General features: G+C 28.9%; 1 protein-coding gene across 10 annotated transcripts in view; it reads right to left on the bottom strand.

Annotated features, from left to right (window-relative positions):
• The window catches only part of LOC145245888 (uncharacterized protein C20orf96-like), a 2261276-nt gene that overhangs the window by 146283 nt on the left and 2096970 nt on the right, over positions 1-18023 (bottom strand). For all 10 annotated transcript variants that reach the window (XM_080107943.1, XM_080107887.1, XM_080108064.1 and 7 more), the window contains one exon: positions 13867-14009. In XM_080107943.1, the coding sequence (XP_079964069.1) occupies positions 13867-14009 (143 nt within the window). The remainder of the gene's footprint in view (positions 1-13866; positions 14010-18023) is intronic.

Genomic DNA, 18023 nt, shown 5'->3' with positions numbered 1-18023 from the left:
ATTTGGCATATTAGTACGGTCCAAGAAGCAGGAAATGGAGACGAAATTCCAGTCTTGTAGTGTAAAAGAGAAGCTATTGTAATAGAAGGCTGTTTGGCATCTAGGGATCTCTAGAGTGAAGGGGTGGAATCTTGCTGCTATACAGATTTGTTGGGGTTATGCTCGTCGAGGTAGTACAAGTGCTATGAGTTCATCAGAGCACATTCCTTTGAAGTACTAGTATAGCGGGTGCAAGGATGCAATATTGCAGTGATAGGATAGAGGTTGAAGCTTGGTTGATAGTATGGGACCTGTTAGATTTGAGATTCTTTTTTAATCCTCTCTAAAAGGGTGAGGCTAGTGGTGGGTACACCAGCGCAGATGTGGCAACAATGCTCCATGCAGGGGAGAATGATGTCCTTGTAAAGATAGATGATACTCTCAGGTGTGAGTCATTTTGTAGCATTTTCTGTTGTTGTCATGTACATAGTAATATCATTGGGGAAGTTATGAGCAGCAATTCCCTTCCATCCATGAACAAACTAGCTGTTTAATTTTGCCTTTCGTCATGGTCACAAAAGCGGCTTGCGTTCATCGGGTTTCACATGACTTAAGATGACTTGAGATGTTGTAAATACTAGCAACACCTTGTTCATGATGCGAGATAAACTTTGAAGCATGTAGAATAACTTGCAAAGGCGTAAATGGCTAAACTATTTGTTAGAAGCAAATTGTGCCTATTTCAGTTTAGTCTGCAGTAGTCTCACCGCAATTAATCGAAAAACTGCTTGCCATTCTTTGAGAATTATTTTGAAAGTGCTGAGTTTAATAGATGCATCCAAGATGTGCAATTCTTCGACTGTCACTCTGGTTTGGTTGAGGATACTAGGACATAACTCTTAGCATAACCTTGCAGTAAGGTTAAATTTATAATTGCAGATTCAGACAAATTTATGCCCAAACCAGTCAGTGACGATGCAGGAATAAATACTGAATTTGGGATTGTTGAAAATGGTGTTGGCATTACTCCATTCAGGTATCAGATATTTAATTCTGCTTTCAATACCTTTGCGATATCATCTAATCAGAGCAAGAAATAAAGCTCCTAACGCCTCTCCCTCTCTATCTCTGCTGAATGCTTGTTACAAATGTGCAAAAAGCCTTGAATAAGTTTCCAGGGTTTTTTGTACAGGCATTTAAAAATGTCACAGATTCTTGAAAATTCACTGTTACTGATAGGCATCTTATAAGATGGCTGACCAATTTTTATAATTCCAGGATCAAATGAACATCTACAGCAGGAATTGAAATATACCCTACTGAAGCCTGATTGTCACAGCTAATGCAATCCAGACGTGAGGACACTTTAGAACAACGATATGTAATAAAATTCTGTTTTAAACTTGGAAAAAATGCAACAGAAACGTATGGAATGCTTCCGACTGCTTTTGGACTATCTTGCATGAATCGAACATCAGTTTTTGAGTGGCATAAGAGATTCAAGGAAGGCAGGGAGTCTGTGAGAGATAAGAGTGGGTGGTGTAAGGAAGTCGGAACACCAGAGTTGATTGGCCAAATAAAGAATTTCATGGATAAGGACAATAATTTCACAGTTTGATGTCAGTGTGAAAACTGTACACACAATTATTTGTGAGGAACTGAACATGTGGAAGATTTGCGCAAATGCACCAGTCCACAACTCCTTGTCACAGACTATTTGACCAAGATGGGCATCAAGACAGTTCCTTACGCTCCCTATAGATCTGACCTTGCTCCCTGTGACTTTTGGTTATTCCATAAGCTCAAGGAAAACCTCAGAGGCTTTCGTTATGAGATAATTGAGGAGATAAAAGAGGCTGTGACATGACTGCTTGACACGTTCACACAAGAGGACTTCTATGGGCCCTTCCAGAAGTTGTTGGAACAGTAAAAGTGCGTTGCAGCCGGAGGAGATTATTTCAAAGGGGACTAGAGTTTAATATGTGTACTATTAATAAAAGTGCCCTCATGAAAAAGTCTGGAAACTTATTGAAGGCACCTCGTATTCTTAGCAATACTTAGGATACTTGGTTTTGAGCCGGCAAAATGTGCATGAAAGCGCACAGATAGACAGTGGGGCATTATCTGACATAAAGATGGTTCCAATGAATGCTATTTAAAGCATTTACTCGTTAATATTGACAATTTATTTAATGAGCACGTTTCATCAGTTTGTTTCGTTTTTCTAAGAATACCTGAACGTTTCATTTGTGTAGTCGTAATATTATTAATAAGAAAAATAAATTTAACATAGTTTTAATAATTAGAAGATATAGAAGAATACAAAAAAAAAGAGTGAAGCCATTTTAGTCAGAAAGAGAATGTGGTTCAAACCTAAAACGAAAGTGTTTCTAAAATATTACAAAGATGCAGTTAAAAGAATGTGGAAAATAAATAATTGCAGAAATCAACAAAAATGTTTGTTTGTTTGATTTTTAGTTTTGTTATAAACTGAAGTAAAAAGAGACTCAAAATCAAAAGAAAAAAAAAAAGAGTTGATCCTGATAAAATGAAGTAAAAACAAAACGAAGGAGAAAATGCTGATAAAACCAAGGCCATGACATTAATACAAGATGCGTCCACTTGGAAAGTTGAATGAAAAATTTGATTTTCACATGTAGTAATTGAATTTTACTGTGAAAGCATTTCTCTTTTTATTTTATCTCAAACGAAATGTTTTCAAAAAAGCAAATAAAATGCAGACACTTGATACTTGTGTGATATCACCGAAAAGAATCAATTACGTTACAAGGTTTCAAGCGAAAGGCTAAGTGGGACTGACGGACAGCCATTTGAAGAAGATATGCATTCACATTTGAAATGCTGACATAAATGAAAATAAAAATGTGATGAAAGAAATAACGTGAAAATTAACTTTTGAAATGAATAAAGTGCTATGAAAATAAGAAAAAAATAATAAAAAGAAATGCTGTTGAAAGATAAAGATTAATGAAATATTGTAAAAGCAAATATAAACGAAGATACCTTAGAAGAATAAAGAGATACAAATATTGTGAAATAAAAGAAAAATATCGAAGAAAATACAAATTTTGTCACAAGATGAAAAATATGTTTGGGAAAATAAAAAAAAAAAGAAAGTCTGAAAAGAATACTACTGAAATAAAGGTATTTTTTAAAAATATTAATTCATGTAGCAAAGAATGCTCAAAGCTGGTTATCTTTCACTAGACTGGCACAAGTGCAAAAGAAAAATGAAGCAATAAGAAATTAACGTTTCAAACAGATTATGTGCACATATGTCACAGAGTACATCAGGGAAGTAGTACACCGGTCTAAATGGTCAAGTTAGCAGACTGATATCTGCATGAAAAAAGACAACTAGAAAATAAAGTTGAATCAGCCTATTTTTTTTTTTCGGTGCCAGTCTGAATGGTCATCGGAATCTGGTTCTCTCTAAACTTGAGAAAAACATCAAAGACAAACTTTATAAAAGATATCAGATTATTTTTCTGATACTGAGTTTGAATGATGCTTTCACCATACAAAAAAGAGCCGGTATTCAAAAAAAAACAAAAAACAAAAAAAAACGAAAATGATGACAATATAATGTGAAAACAATGCTACAATCAAAAGGAATATAAGTATTATCCCCAAAATTGAATATACAATGAAAAGTAATAAGACAAAGAAAATATTGTAAAAATATTTCTAACATGAAGAAAAACATAGAAGACTGAAACCATTGATCAAAAAAGCCTTGTCAAAATTGAGACATAAATGAGAGAAAAGCGCAGTTAAAAGCAAAATGTCGGAGGAGAAAAAAAATTTCAGAGCAAAAAAGAAAACATAGAAATCATTGCATTTTTTTTATTTACAGGATTTCAAAATATTTCAGTGCAATCTAAGTTTACTCTGTAAAAAACATACAATGGATCACACATGCCTTACAATAAAACTGAAAGACTTCATGTTAAGAAGTATTTAATATTTCTTTCTCACCTATAATTTCTGTTAGTATAAGATTTGAGATTTTCTTTCAAATTCTCCTATTTAGTGCTCTTATTTTGATATTATAGACCAATTGAATTACATAAATTAATAGAAAATATTTGTCTGGTTCAATATTCCGTTTGAATGATGCAACTTTGTCATAGAATAAGCATTCAAGAAGTTAAATATACAAAAAGTTAAAATTGGTAGGGGGATGCATGCACCTAATATGGATGAATAAAGTTTAGAATGCATTAGATGGGAGTAAAACTAAGTGTTAGTGCGTTGAAAAAATTATTAGAAGATTAAGTAATTAATGCGTGAAAGTAGGGGGCAGGATGAGGGAATAAAGGAAAACAGTGAAAATAAGAAGATAAAAGACAGTAGATAGGGAAAACAGTTAAATCACAGTGGAAAAATGATGAGTATAGGATAAAACCGGTTTTAAGAAGTGAACTATGGATAGAAATGCATTTAAAGTAATATATATATATATATATATATATATATATATATATATATATATATATATATATATATATATATACTTTTTATTTGTTTTACCATGGTCTACTAATATGTACGCTCGTGTATGTCACATGAGAGGCCACTTTTTAAGAGGCCATTATTTCTTTTACAGAAAGCTGGGACCGCATAAAACATTGAAAATTTGCCAGGGAGGTAATTCAAAAGTCGTTTATATTAACTCTTTAAATAATGAGTAATGAACTTCTATTTAAATATTTTAAAAATAATAAAATTCTTAAAATATATATTTTTCTCAATATAAAATGTTTTTCATCCCTTTTATTCAAGTTTGCAGAACAAGAGTAAAATTGAGTAACCTCCCTTGTTTTTTTCCCAATATTTAAACGATCTTTGTTTACATACATTTGTTTACGATCACTACTTGAGTATAATATTTTCCTACCCGTTATAAATCTTGTAAAAAAAGTATCTTTTTTTCTAAATATTGTTTTAGCTTTGTTATATTTTATTTAACAAAATGGTGAACAAATATGTCGCATTTGGCTGCAAAGTTGGATATAACAACCATGAAAAGTTATCAACTTTTCATTTCCCACATCACAAACCCGATCTGTTTGAGAAATAGGCAAAATTCGTAAATTGTACTGATTGGCTTGCAAAAAAAAGTTTAGTTTTGTGTGTAAAACATTTTGAGGAAAAATTCATTTTGAAAGGGAAAAGAAATAAGTTGAATTAGTTCTCACATCCAATACCAACAATTCATTCATAGTTGGTGAATACCAAGCCATCTCTTTTGCCTACGTCAAACACAACTAGAAAGGCCCCGAAGAATAGAAATTACCAAAATGACAAACTAACAAATTTTACTTCAGCAGATACTATAACGTGTTTCGAAGATTTGGAAGAAACAAAGTGTTGCCCCACCAGTTTCAGTTTAAAAAAAAAAAAAAATGAAAAATATGTATGGATTTTCCGGGTTGATTTTAATTAAACAAATTTTCCATTAATCAAAGAATGTATTTGGATTAATAAAAATTTACATATTCATCATTAATATTATTGAAATCTAATATTACCACAATGGTTTATGAAGGGTTAAACTTACTACGTATAGTATGTTGGAACATTTACACTCTTACATTCAACGTGTTGTAATAGAGCAACCAAATTTCATACTAAAAGGACAACAAAAAGTTCAAAATTTTAAACCTCGTCCCTCATTTTCAGTTGAACTAATAAGATACTTTTTATTATTGTGTTATATTTCTCCTCAAGCATATAAACTACTGGTTGAACAATTACCATTTTCATCATCTTGTTCATCAGAGAAAATACAAAGAGATGGTTAGAATCTATCACTGCTGCAAAATATCTCTTGGGAAAAGGTTAACCTTCTCAGCATTGTATCTTGATGTTGGATGAAATGCATTTTCAAAAGGGAACTTATTTTCATAGTGGAAAGTCTGTTGGTGCTGATAAAAATGGCAACTTATATAAAAGTATAATGGTATTTGTGATTCTAGGGTTGAAGGAGATAGTACCAGCTGTGGTTAAAGTCTGTCCTCAAGTGACTGTTACTGGGGACTGGCTCTCTCAAGAGACAATTGCTTGCATTGCACAGATATTAAATGCAAGATTTAATAGAAGAGCTGTTGTTGCAGATAACCATTCTGCAAATGTACATGCTTATGAAATTTTATTAAACAGATTTTATTACTTTTCCAAATTCTGCATAAAAAATTTCCTCTCCTTTAACACTGTTAATATGCTGAAGAATATTCGAAACAGTTTTCTAAACAAAAGCAAGTTTATGTTGCCTTCTTTTGATTTCAATATTTCAGACCTTCATTTATGTTCCCAGTCAGGCATTTTTAACTTGGTCTGATATACATAAAGTATATAACAAGGACAGGTTTTTGGATGCTAAATTACAGAAAGCACCAAAACATTCAAGGCATTGCATCTCAGTGACAATAAGCAAAATGTCAATTTGGCTATTACTGTATTCCACGAGACAACAAATGCTGCTTGTAAAAGCTACTTTTTGATATGGACTGACATTGCAAATTTTCCGAAATTGAATAGCGCTGGTGGATAATAGCCAATTTTAATCCAAGATTTATGCCTAATTTTTTGAGTAATGCAAATGATGGTAAAATAAACCTTTACCAAAAATTTTCCAACTAAATTGAGTCATGGTCAATTTTTGACTTTTCTCTTATTGCCCATAGTAGCAAAGCATTTGTCATAACTTTAAGAACACAATTTTTATTAAAGAATTGCTGAATGAGGAGTATGAATATATCCTTATTCACAGATTTCAAAGTGATCCCTTTGAAAATCGATTTTCATAGTATCACCAAATGAGTGGAGACTTTTTAATTTGTAGGGATCTTTTAAAATAAAAATTGTAGGGATCTTTTAAAATAAAAATTAAAATTGTAGAGCTCTTTTAAAATAAAAATTAAAATTGTAGGGATCTTTTAAAATAAAAATTAAAATTGTAGTGATCTTTTACAATAAAAATAAAAATTGTGGGGATCTTTTAAAATAAAAATAAAAATTGTGGGGATCTTTTAAAATAAAAATAAAAATTGTAGGGATCTTTTAAAATAAAAATTAAAATTGTAGGGATCTTTTAAAATAAAAATTAAAATTGTAGAGCTCTTTTAAAATAAAAATAAAAATTGTAGAGCTCTTTTAAAATAAAAATTAAAATTGTAGGGATCTTTTAAAATAAAAATAAAAATTGTAGTGATCTTTTAAAATAAAAATAAAAATTGTAGGGATCTTTTAAAATAAAAATAAAAATTGTAGGGATCTTTTAAAATAAAAATAAAAATTGTAGTGATCTTTTAAAATAAAAATAAAAATTGTAGGGATCTTTTAAAATAAAAATTAAAATTGTAGGGATCTTTTAAAATAAAAATAAAAATTGTAGTGATCTTTTAAAATAAAAATAAAAATTGTAGTGATCTTTTAAAATAAAAATAAAAATTGTAGGGATCTTTTAAAATAAAAATAAAAATTGTGGGGATCTTTTAAAATAAAAATTAAAATTGTAGGGATCTTTTAAAATAAAAATTAAAATTGTAGAGCTCTTTTAAAATAAAAATAAAAATTGTAGAGCTCTTTTAAAATAAAAATTAAAATTGTAGGGATCTTTTAAAATAAAAATAAAAATTGTAGTGATCTTTTAAAATAAAAATAAAAATTGTAGGGATCTTTTAAAATAAAAATAAAAATTGTAGGGATCTTTTAAAATAAAAATAAAAATTGTAGTGATCTTTTAAAATAAAAATAAAAATTGTAGGGATCTTTTACAATAAAAATAAAAATTGTAGTGATCTTTTAAAATAAAAATAAAAATTGTAGTGATCTTTTAAAATAAAAATTGTAGTGATCTTTTAAAATAAAAATTGTAGGGATCTTTTAAAATAAAAATAAAAATTGTAGGGATCTTTTAAAATAAAAATAAAAATTGTAGGGATCTTTTACAATAAAAATAAAAATTGTAGTGATCTTTTAAAATAAAAATAAAAATTGTGGGGATCTTTTAAAATAAAAATTAAAATTGTAGGGATCTTTTAAAATAAAAATAAAAATTGTAGTGATCTTTTAAAATAAAAATAAAAATTGTAGTGATCTTTTAAAATAAAAATAAAAATTGTAGTGATCTTTTAAAATAAAAATAAAAATTGTAGTGATCTTTTAAAATAAAAATAAAAATTGTAGTGATCTTTTAAAATAAAAATAAAAATTGTAGTGATCTTTTAAAATAAAAATAAAAATTGTAGTGATCTTTTAAAATAAAAATAAAAATTGTAGTGATCTTTTAAAATAAAAATAAAAATTGTAGGGATCTTTTAAAATAAAAATTAAAATTGTAGAGCTCTTTTAAAATAAAAATAAAAATTGTAGGGATCTTTTAAAATAAAAATAAAAATTGTAGGGATCTTTTAAAATAAAAATAAAAATTGTAGAGCTCTTTTAAAATAAAAATAAAAATTGTAGAGCTCTTTTAAAATAAAAATAAAAATTGTAGTGATCTTTTAAAATAAAAATAAAAATTGTAGGGATCTTTTAAAATAAAAATAAAAATTGTAGGGATCTTTTAAAATAAAAATAAAAATTGTAGAGCTCTTTTAAAATAAAAATTAAAATTGTAGAGCTCTTTTAAAATAAAAATAAAAATTGTAGGGATCTTTTAAAATAAAAATTAAAATTATAGAGCTCTTTTAAAATAAAAATAAAAATTGTAGAGCTCTTTTAAAATAAAAATAAAAATTGTAGGGATCTTTTAAAATAAAAATAAAAATTGTAGAGCTCTTTTAAAATAAAAATAAAAATTGTAGAGCTCTTTTAAAATAAAAATAAAAATTGTAGTGATCTTTTAAAATAAAAATAAAAATTGTAGGGATCTTTTAAAATAAAAATAAAAATTGTAGGGATCTTTTAAAATAAAAATAAAAATTGTAGAGCTCTTTTAAAATAAAAATTAAAATTGTAGAGCTCTTTTAAAATAAAAATAAAAATTGTAGGGATCTTTTAAAATAAAAATAAAAATTGAAGGGATCTTTAAAAATAAAAATAAAAATTGTAGAGCTCTTTTAAAATAAAAATAAAAATTGTAGGGATCTTTTAAAATAAAAATAAAAATTGTAGTGATCTTTTACAATAAAAATAAAAATTGTAGTGATCTTTTAAAATAAAAATAAAAATTGTGGGAATCTTTTAAAATAAAAATAAAAATTGTAGTGATCTTTTAAAATAAAAATAAAAATTGTAGGGATCTTTTAAAATAAAAATAAAAATTGTGGGGATCTTTTAAAATAAAAATTAAAATTGTAGGGATCTTTTAAAATAAAAATAAAAATTGTAGTGATCTTTTAAAATAAAAATTAAAATTGTAGGGATCTTTTAAAATAAAAATAAAAATTGTAGTGATCTTTTAAAATAAAAATAAAAATTGTAGTGATCTTTTAAAATAAAAATAAAAATTGTAGTGATCTTTTAAAATAAAAATAAAAATTGTAGTGATCTTTTAAAATAAAAATAAAAATTGTAGTGATCTTTTAAAATAAAAATAAAAATTGTAGTGATCTTTTAAAATAAAAATAAAAATTGTAGTGATCTTTTAAAATAAAAATAAAAATTGTAGGGATCTTTTAAAATAAAAATAAAAATTGTAGTGATCTTTTACAATAAAAATAAAAATTGTAGTGATCTTTTAAAATAAAAATAAAAATTGTGGGGATCTTTTAAAATAAAAATAAAAATTGTAGTGATCTTTTAAAATAAAAATAAAAATTGTAGGAATCTTTTAAAATAAAAATAAAAATTGTAGGGATCTTTTAAAATAAAAATAAAAATTGTAGGGATCTTTTAAAATAAAAATAAAAATTGTAGGGATCTTTTAAAATAAAAATTAAAATTGTAGTGATCTTTTAAAATAAAAATAAAAATTGTAGGGATCTTTTAAAATAAAAATAAAAATTGTAGGGATCTTTTAAAATAAAAATAAAAATTGTAGGCATCTTTTAAAATAAAAATAAAAATTGTAGTGATCTTTTAAAATAAAAATAAAAATTGTGGGGATCTTTTAAAATAAAAATAAAAATTGTAGTGATCTTTTAAAATAAAAATAAAAATTGTAGGGATCTTTTAAAATAAAAATTAAAATTGTAGGGATCTTTTAAAATAAAAATAAAAATTGTAGGGATCTTTTAAAATAAAAATAAAAATTGTAGGGATCTTTTAAAATAAAAATAAAAATTGTAGGGATCTTTTAAAATAAAAATAAAAATTGTAGTGATCTTTTAAAATAAAAATAAAAATTGTGGGGATCTTTTAAAATAAAAATAAAAATTGTAGTGATCTTTTAAAATAAAAATAAAAATTGTAGGGATCTTTTAAAATAATAATTAAAATTGTAGGGATCTTTTAAAATAAATATAGGAGGAAAACGTATATCTATTGCCAAAGAATGAAAATTCAAATCTTTAATATTTTGTCCAAACACGAATCGGGAATAAATGAACTGTTTATCATCTGCTAGCAAATAAGTGACATGTTCAATTGCTGGTTACGTTGCAAAAGAACTTTTGAAGCATTTCAACTTTGATATTTGTTCTATTTTTATGATTGGCAATGATATAGAGATCACTGAGAATCATTACCTTAATTTATTATCTCGAGGTTTGACAATTCCATCAACTCAGATTGTTAAATTTATTTGTTCTTGCTTTGGGATTTTAGATTTTTCTCATCAATTCATTGAAAAATATGGGCAGTCTACAGCAAGAAAGTCTGCAAAAATAATTTTGAAAACTTATTCACCAAAATATGTGCATACATGTGAGCAGCATATTGGAAAAGTAGATAAATTTGCAATAAAATTGTTATAAATATATTCAACAAGCAAACAATTTCTTCAGATGAAATTAGAAAAGATTCATTATTTAAAAAAAAAAAAACAGCAACGACCAAAATCAAATTAAAATCCAGAGTTGAACATTTAGCTTTATTCTATTTACAATTTTTACTGATTTTTATGTGTTTTGTAAAAAATACTTAAAATTTTCTGATAACAAAAAATGTCATTGTGGTAGAGCGAAAACATACATAAGAATTTATATGTCACTACACGTTGATGAACATGCTTTGGTTGGCTAGTTACAAGTAACTAGAGATCTCTTCAGGCGATGCTACTTATACAAAATTAGAGTTTATAATCTTATGAACTCTTACGGTCTCTAGTTACTTGTAACTAGCTTACCGAAAAGTATACCTGGCTTTACTTTGATATTGAACACTTTTTATGAACCTTGTTAAAAATTCAGTGGTTATTTCACCTCTGGAAAATATTAATAAACCGACTTGAAAAAAACAAGTATATTCTATTAAAAAAAAAATCTTCAAAAATCACTCGATTCGGCATTAAATAACCTGAAAAGGGTTGATATTTCGTAAAACAAAAATAACCAAACTAAATCATCCAGGTTAATATTTTCTGGAGTTGAAACAACCACTGAATTTTGAATATATGTATTCAATAATAAAACGTCAAATAAAAACAGCACTAGCAATCCATTACCGAGAGCTCAAAGTGGATGCTTGCCCATAATCGAATGGTACATCGTACAGTTAGTACATGTAGAAATTTAGATGCACAATATAAATTATGTCTGAATGAGTAGTTTGAAATTCTAAATTTGAAAGACTACAAAACCTATTCAGTTGTAGAAGTGAAAGAGCAAACGACTGTATACACAAAATAAACTTTACTTTAGGTTAACAATACATAAGAAAAAAATAAATAAACAACACTGAAATAGACAACACCTAAAATAATAATAAAAATAAAACTATTCTAAGCATGCACATCTTAAAATATGGTTACGCAATTATTTGACATATTCATAAGAGTACATCACCCTATACAAAACAGAACAAAAAAGAAGTCATGTAGCTGAAACTTTGTTTGAAAAAAAAAACTGCCATTGGTTAATGAAAGCATTAATCTATAGGATGGAAACCAAAGGTTCTGATTGATTTGTTATAGATTAAGCACCCTGTCTATATGTGAAAACTGCCGGTAAGACAAATTCCATGTATTTTAACCTGATGATTCATTACAAGGATGAAACGCAGAAGCATCTATGTAGCTTAATTGATATAAATGCATTTTCATAACTTATATATAATTTTATGCAAATTGCTTGAAGCATTGCAATATGTAAGTAGAATGGACCTAGAGGACTATCAGAATGCAGGAATTGGTGTTGAGAAAGAAGACAAGAACGAAATGATTTTTGTATGTAATCTTAGTAGGTCTTACTTGATTTAATCCTGACTTCTACACGGTGACCAAAGTGCGTATGATATGAACCATAATAGGTAAGACTTATCATATGATGTTTCAAATCTCTTAAACCTCATATATATATATATATATATATATATGAGACATTATGGAAATTGGCTTTGAATCCAATTATTTGGGATGAGGGAGTGGTTATAAGTACTAAAATAAGCGCCTTTTTAATTATGTTTTTTTTTTCTTTTTTTTTTTGCAGACTTTACATATTTCCATTTCTTTGGTATATTTTTTCTCCAAATTCTTTTTTTCATTCATTATAATAAACTTTCTAGCAGTTTTTTGAGGAACATCCATTCATCATTCAGTTGCTTAGTGATCTTCTGCTATTCAATGAAACACGTGTAAGACGTACTATTAGGAAAATTCAGGTGTTTGCATAATAAAAAGTAATGACATTTTATGAGTGTTGATTAGTTTTATCATTTGGTTTTGGTGCTTTTGTATCGGATGTTAAATATACAAAAACATTTGGTTACCATAACACAGACCTGTCATATATTGTTATATTAAAGAAACTTTTTTATTCCTAAAGTAATTTATGTTGCATAATATAAGAATACTAGCCTTAGTGTCCGGCGTTGCCCGGGTGTTTGGATGTGTGTGTGTTGAGAAAAAATAAGTGGTAGTAGGCAGGCAAGCAGGCTCGAACCCTAACCGCGAAGAAGGAGAAAGACGTGAAAAAAAAAAAAAAACGTCTTTGACGTTGCGTCCATTTCCAAACCAGAAGTGGCGAAAGTTTAAATTAAGGCTATTCAATCGAAAAGAGGGGATGACCGTCGAAAATATCGGTGAAAAAAGCGACCCCTCCTTGTAAAAAAAATTCCCAGTTGAGGGTGAAGGAATAACTGTTTTTTTTGGCAATTTTTCGATATTTGTTGTCCAAAGGGTTACGCTTTAAAACGATATCGATCTCGTGAAAATCCGTACCCTCTGTCGAAAGTTTTAGGCACACAAATATTATAGATGTTCTCTCCGTGAAAAGCGTTGTTAAATACAAATTCAAAATGTAAGTTTAGTACGCCAATTAAACGCATATGGCTTTAAAAAATAAACAAACATTTATTTGTCTATAAATCAAACTACTTTTTGAGGAAATTCCGTCTTCATCAGGACAGACAGTTTTTTTTTTTAAATCTGCGTTGAATTGGCTTACTAAACTTACATTTTGAATTTGCATTTAACAACGCTTTCCACAGAAAGAACAGATCCTTACATAATTCTTGCGCACGACCACGCATATCTCGTAATTAGGACATTTGTAAATCACCGTTGTTAACACCGAACGGATCTTGTTTTTCTAAGTTGCATCATGCCACGAGGGATAAATTAGATTAAAAAAAAAACTGTTTCTATCCTGGTGAAGACGCGATTACGTCGAAAAGAACTTTGATTTATAAACAAATAATGTTTATTTTTAAAAAAATCTGCGTTACTAAACTTACATTTTGTGTTGCATAAATGACAAATAAACTTTCTCTTTTTAAATATATATAAAAGATTATTTGTATTATATATAAGTCACTTACTTAGCGTCCTTAAGGAAAAACTCTGGAAACATTTGCAATCTGTAATTTGATAATGGGTCCCTGGAAAGCTGCTTGATTTGGTCTGACAATGACTTAACTTCTTTTTCCATTTCTTCTTTTGCTTTGAGATGAAACTTAATTTCCTTGAAGAGAAAAAAAAATAAAATAAAAATAAGCAGAGAAAAAATGAAAAAGTGATTATGGGTTCTTATGTTTTTAATTTAAAATCACAAGGATCTTTTCTTTTATCTTGTTTAATAAAAATCTTTTTCTATTTCTTGGCAAAGAAGTAGGAAAATTACCAAAAACGAAACAAGATTTTGTAAAAAATGGGAAAACAATTTTTTTTTTAATATTTGCGATATAAATTAAGAAAACAGAAAACTATGTGCAACATTAATAATTTAAATGAAAATCAATTTCATGGAGTGAAACGAAAAAAACGAATCAGTTAAAAAAAATAACAAAGTTTGTTTTGTATAATGGAAGATATATTCCTCTTTTGAACAACAACAAGAAAGTAGAAAATCAATGTTCCAAAATTAATACATTTTTTAAATAATGGCGAAGTTTTATTTAATCTCATGTTGTACATCTGCTATAAAAAAAATGAAATAAATTTAAAAAAGAATTCCAAGGTTGTAGAAAATATATTGAATTTTCCCACAGATCTTAATGATAAAAGCCGTAAAAAAACTCAAAACAAAAACAACGCATGTAAATCTTATCTTGAATTTATTTTTCCATTCAATTTATTTTGTTTTGTTATTCTGAGGCAAAATACTTTTATCCATTCATAATATAAAGGGTATTTCTGTGCGTGTTTGTGTGTCTGTCCATCAGAAACCCGAGAAATCTATTTCAATATCTTAACTTTGTTTTAGAAATAGAGATTATTGAATTAATATTAAATAATAAATTCCCAACAAATAAAGAAGATTAAATTTTGAATTTTTTAAATGAGGGCTGATTGTTTATCTTACTTGTATTGATCGGACTATTGTTCTTAGGCAAGTTGGTTGTTGTTTCTTTTCAAAACAACAACCAGCATTCCTAAGGACGATGATGATGAGAACAATAGTCCGATCGCTACAAGTAATATAAATAAAGAAGATGCTTTGGCCGGAAATCGAAACCGAGATATTTAGTTCGAGCTATTTATATTTTCTTATAAATAAATCTGAAAACATTGTCTTGATAAAATAATTATAGCTTTGATGTGACATCATAGATTTATGATTTATGTATGTATCTTCAATAAATATATAAAGTGCGTCAACGTATGGTTTTTAAATAAATTGTATAGACATCATATAATTCTAAAAATTATCCTCATATTATGAACGGATCTACCAGTCATGCAAAAATATGCGATTTGAGACAGCATGGATTTGATAGTTTATATAAAAATGACGAAAATTGTCAGCTTTTAAAAATTGTCAATGCATTAGTAAAAGCCATATAAATTATAAATTTGTTGTGGTGATAACATATATATATAACAGATAAAATCTGTTGTAGTGATGACACTACTCGCAATCATGAAAAAAGTCCGAAAAACTGTATGAATGCATGTACAGGGTGGAATGATAAAATTGTATCCCTGGAAAAGACTACATGATTCCATTTCCGTTTAATGAAAACCAATTTTCTTTTTCTGTTCCAGACCATTGTTAGCCAGTTGTGTACAAATCATAAGAGCGATAGGAGCCTTCTATCATGTCTGAAAGTGACACAATGTTCAATCAGTGAGATCAGAGTTGCGCCGCTGTACAACTCATGCTCTTTCCTGACCCAAGTTATGAAAGTCAACACCAAAGTGTACCTGGATGTGCTGAAGAGTGTGGTGATCCCCTGGTGCAATCAGGTGACCGCTGGCAGACCCTGAGTGTGGCAGCAGTACTGAGCAATGGCCCAGAGTCCAAAGAGACCCAGACTTGACTTTAGAAAAAGTGCTACAATTTTTTACCCTTCTCTCACTGGTCCCATCCTCCCTCTACCTGAACCCGCTGGACTACTTCGTTTGGTCATAAGTCAAGAACATAACCAACATGACCTCCCACAACACCAAAGCCAGCCTGAGCCCTGTTATCTACCGAGTATTTGCTGAGCTCCCGCCAGCACTTGTGAAAAAAGGCATGCTCCCAGTTCCGGTAGTGATTGAGACTAAAGGCGGCTACATTGAATAGATGTCAGCTCTACTACATAATCAAGTGATCTGAATTGATTTTTTTCAATAATGGTTATTGTTAAGTTGTCTCCCTTTATATTGGCATTAATATGCATATAATTTGTTAAGTTATCTCCCTTATAAAAAGGCAGAGTTAACGAACCTTTCTTTTCAATATGGCGTCGTAATGTTTGTGTTTGTTAACCGTTAAACTCTAACCGTAAGTGTGTTGCATATTTATTCAATTAATGTATTAGCTGCCGTAATAAATTATATATATATATATATATATATATATATATTGTTTATATACATATACCATCGGAGTTGGATTATTTTACTGGTTTTTCAGTTATAAAATAAAGCTGTAGTGCTGTTTTCTTTAGGACGACAACTATATTGTTCCACACTGTATTATGAACGGATCTACCAGCCTAGCAAAAATATGCGATTGGAGACACCATATATTTGCTAGTTTATTTAAAAATGACGTAAATATTAAGCTTTTCAAAATTTTCAATGCAGGATTAAAGGCCATACACATTATAAATCTGTTGCGGTGATAACACTCCTCACCGCAATAATGAACAAAGTCCGAAAAGGACTATAAAATGGATGTATTGTAATTGTTAAATGTAAATTGATGATGAAGACAAAAAGATTTATAGTTCATTTCCTTTGTTATTTGCATGTCTTTATTCTGTCAACTGTTCGTGTATGACAACGGCACTATTTCCTAAGAATTGTTTATGGTGTTGCGGTGTGTATCAGATCACCGCTTCCACTCAAACAATGGCTACGTTCGTCAGCGGAAAGTCACGTGACCGACACATCATCAGCATGCGTGGTAATGATTCCCTTTGTCTTACCCGCAAACGAGCAAAGAAAACATAAAACTTGACTTTTCCCGGATAAACAAGAACAGCAGGCTTTTGGACCAAACTTAAAATATTACACAATCAATATACATCTAAAACTCTTTTGATTGTGACAAGTTCGGTTGGGAATTGATTTTTATCATTTGTTTGTTTACTAAGAACGTGCCTGTTATATCAACACTCTTTTATAAAGACAGTACTCGACTGGCTTAGCCTTTTGGCTAAGCCCGGCAACCCCACATATAAGACCATTGCTCTTGTAGCATTCAGTTATTGGTCAATGCAGGGGAAACCCTTCATACCAATTGTCACTATAAAGTTTCCTCTCGGGGGAGCTGGTCCTCCTGCCCTTCACTCTCCACATTAAATAGCGGCCTTGTACCTAATTTGCTCAATGGGGAAGCAAATAAACAAACTGTTCCAGCAGATACTGAAAGCAAATACCATTGTATTGATGAGTTTCTGGTCCATGTAGGGGAAACCTTATATTTCAAGAGACTCTCCCTACCGGCTCCCATTTCCCACCTCTCAGGAGCTGGCTCCCTTTTCCCTTCATCTCCACATTAAAAAATGGCTTCATGCCTAATTTGCTCTCGTGGGGAAGCAAATAAACACAGCCAACTAGGCTACTGAGCAGGAAGTTTCCCTAAATGCAATTCTGACGCAGGCACCCAGTCAAGTTTTTAGGACTACTTTCAGCAAACTACTATCGCAAACTACTACTGTCTTTTGAGACTACTCTCTACAACCAGTGAACTCCAGCTTCCTTCTGCAGCTTCCATTGTCCGAATTTAACTTAGTAACAGCCAAATTAGACGTATTTAAATACTAGAACCTGTAAAAACCAATTACATATAACCATTTGCAAGTAAGCTAAGGAGAAAGAAGAGGAAAATACACTTGAAATAATAATAAATTTTTATTTAAAGAGGGAAAATAAATTTAAATGGAAGGGAGAAAAAATCATAAAGTCTGAAGTTCAACTTTTAACCGTATAAATGACTGTATTTTGACTGCCAAAAATGTGTCTTGGTTTTGGTGAACCTTAAAGGTTCTAGTAACAGTTTAGAAGAGAGAAAGAATAGAATAAACGATAAGAAAAGATTAAG

This window comes from Euprymna scolopes, chromosome 1 (genome assembly GCF_053919585.1).
Source record: "Euprymna scolopes isolate OS-2025 chromosome 1, ASM5391958v1, whole genome shotgun sequence".
Taxonomy (NCBI): Eukaryota; Metazoa; Mollusca; class Cephalopoda; order Sepiida; family Sepiolidae; genus Euprymna; species Euprymna scolopes.
This window is presented reverse-complemented; position numbering and strand designations above follow the sequence as displayed.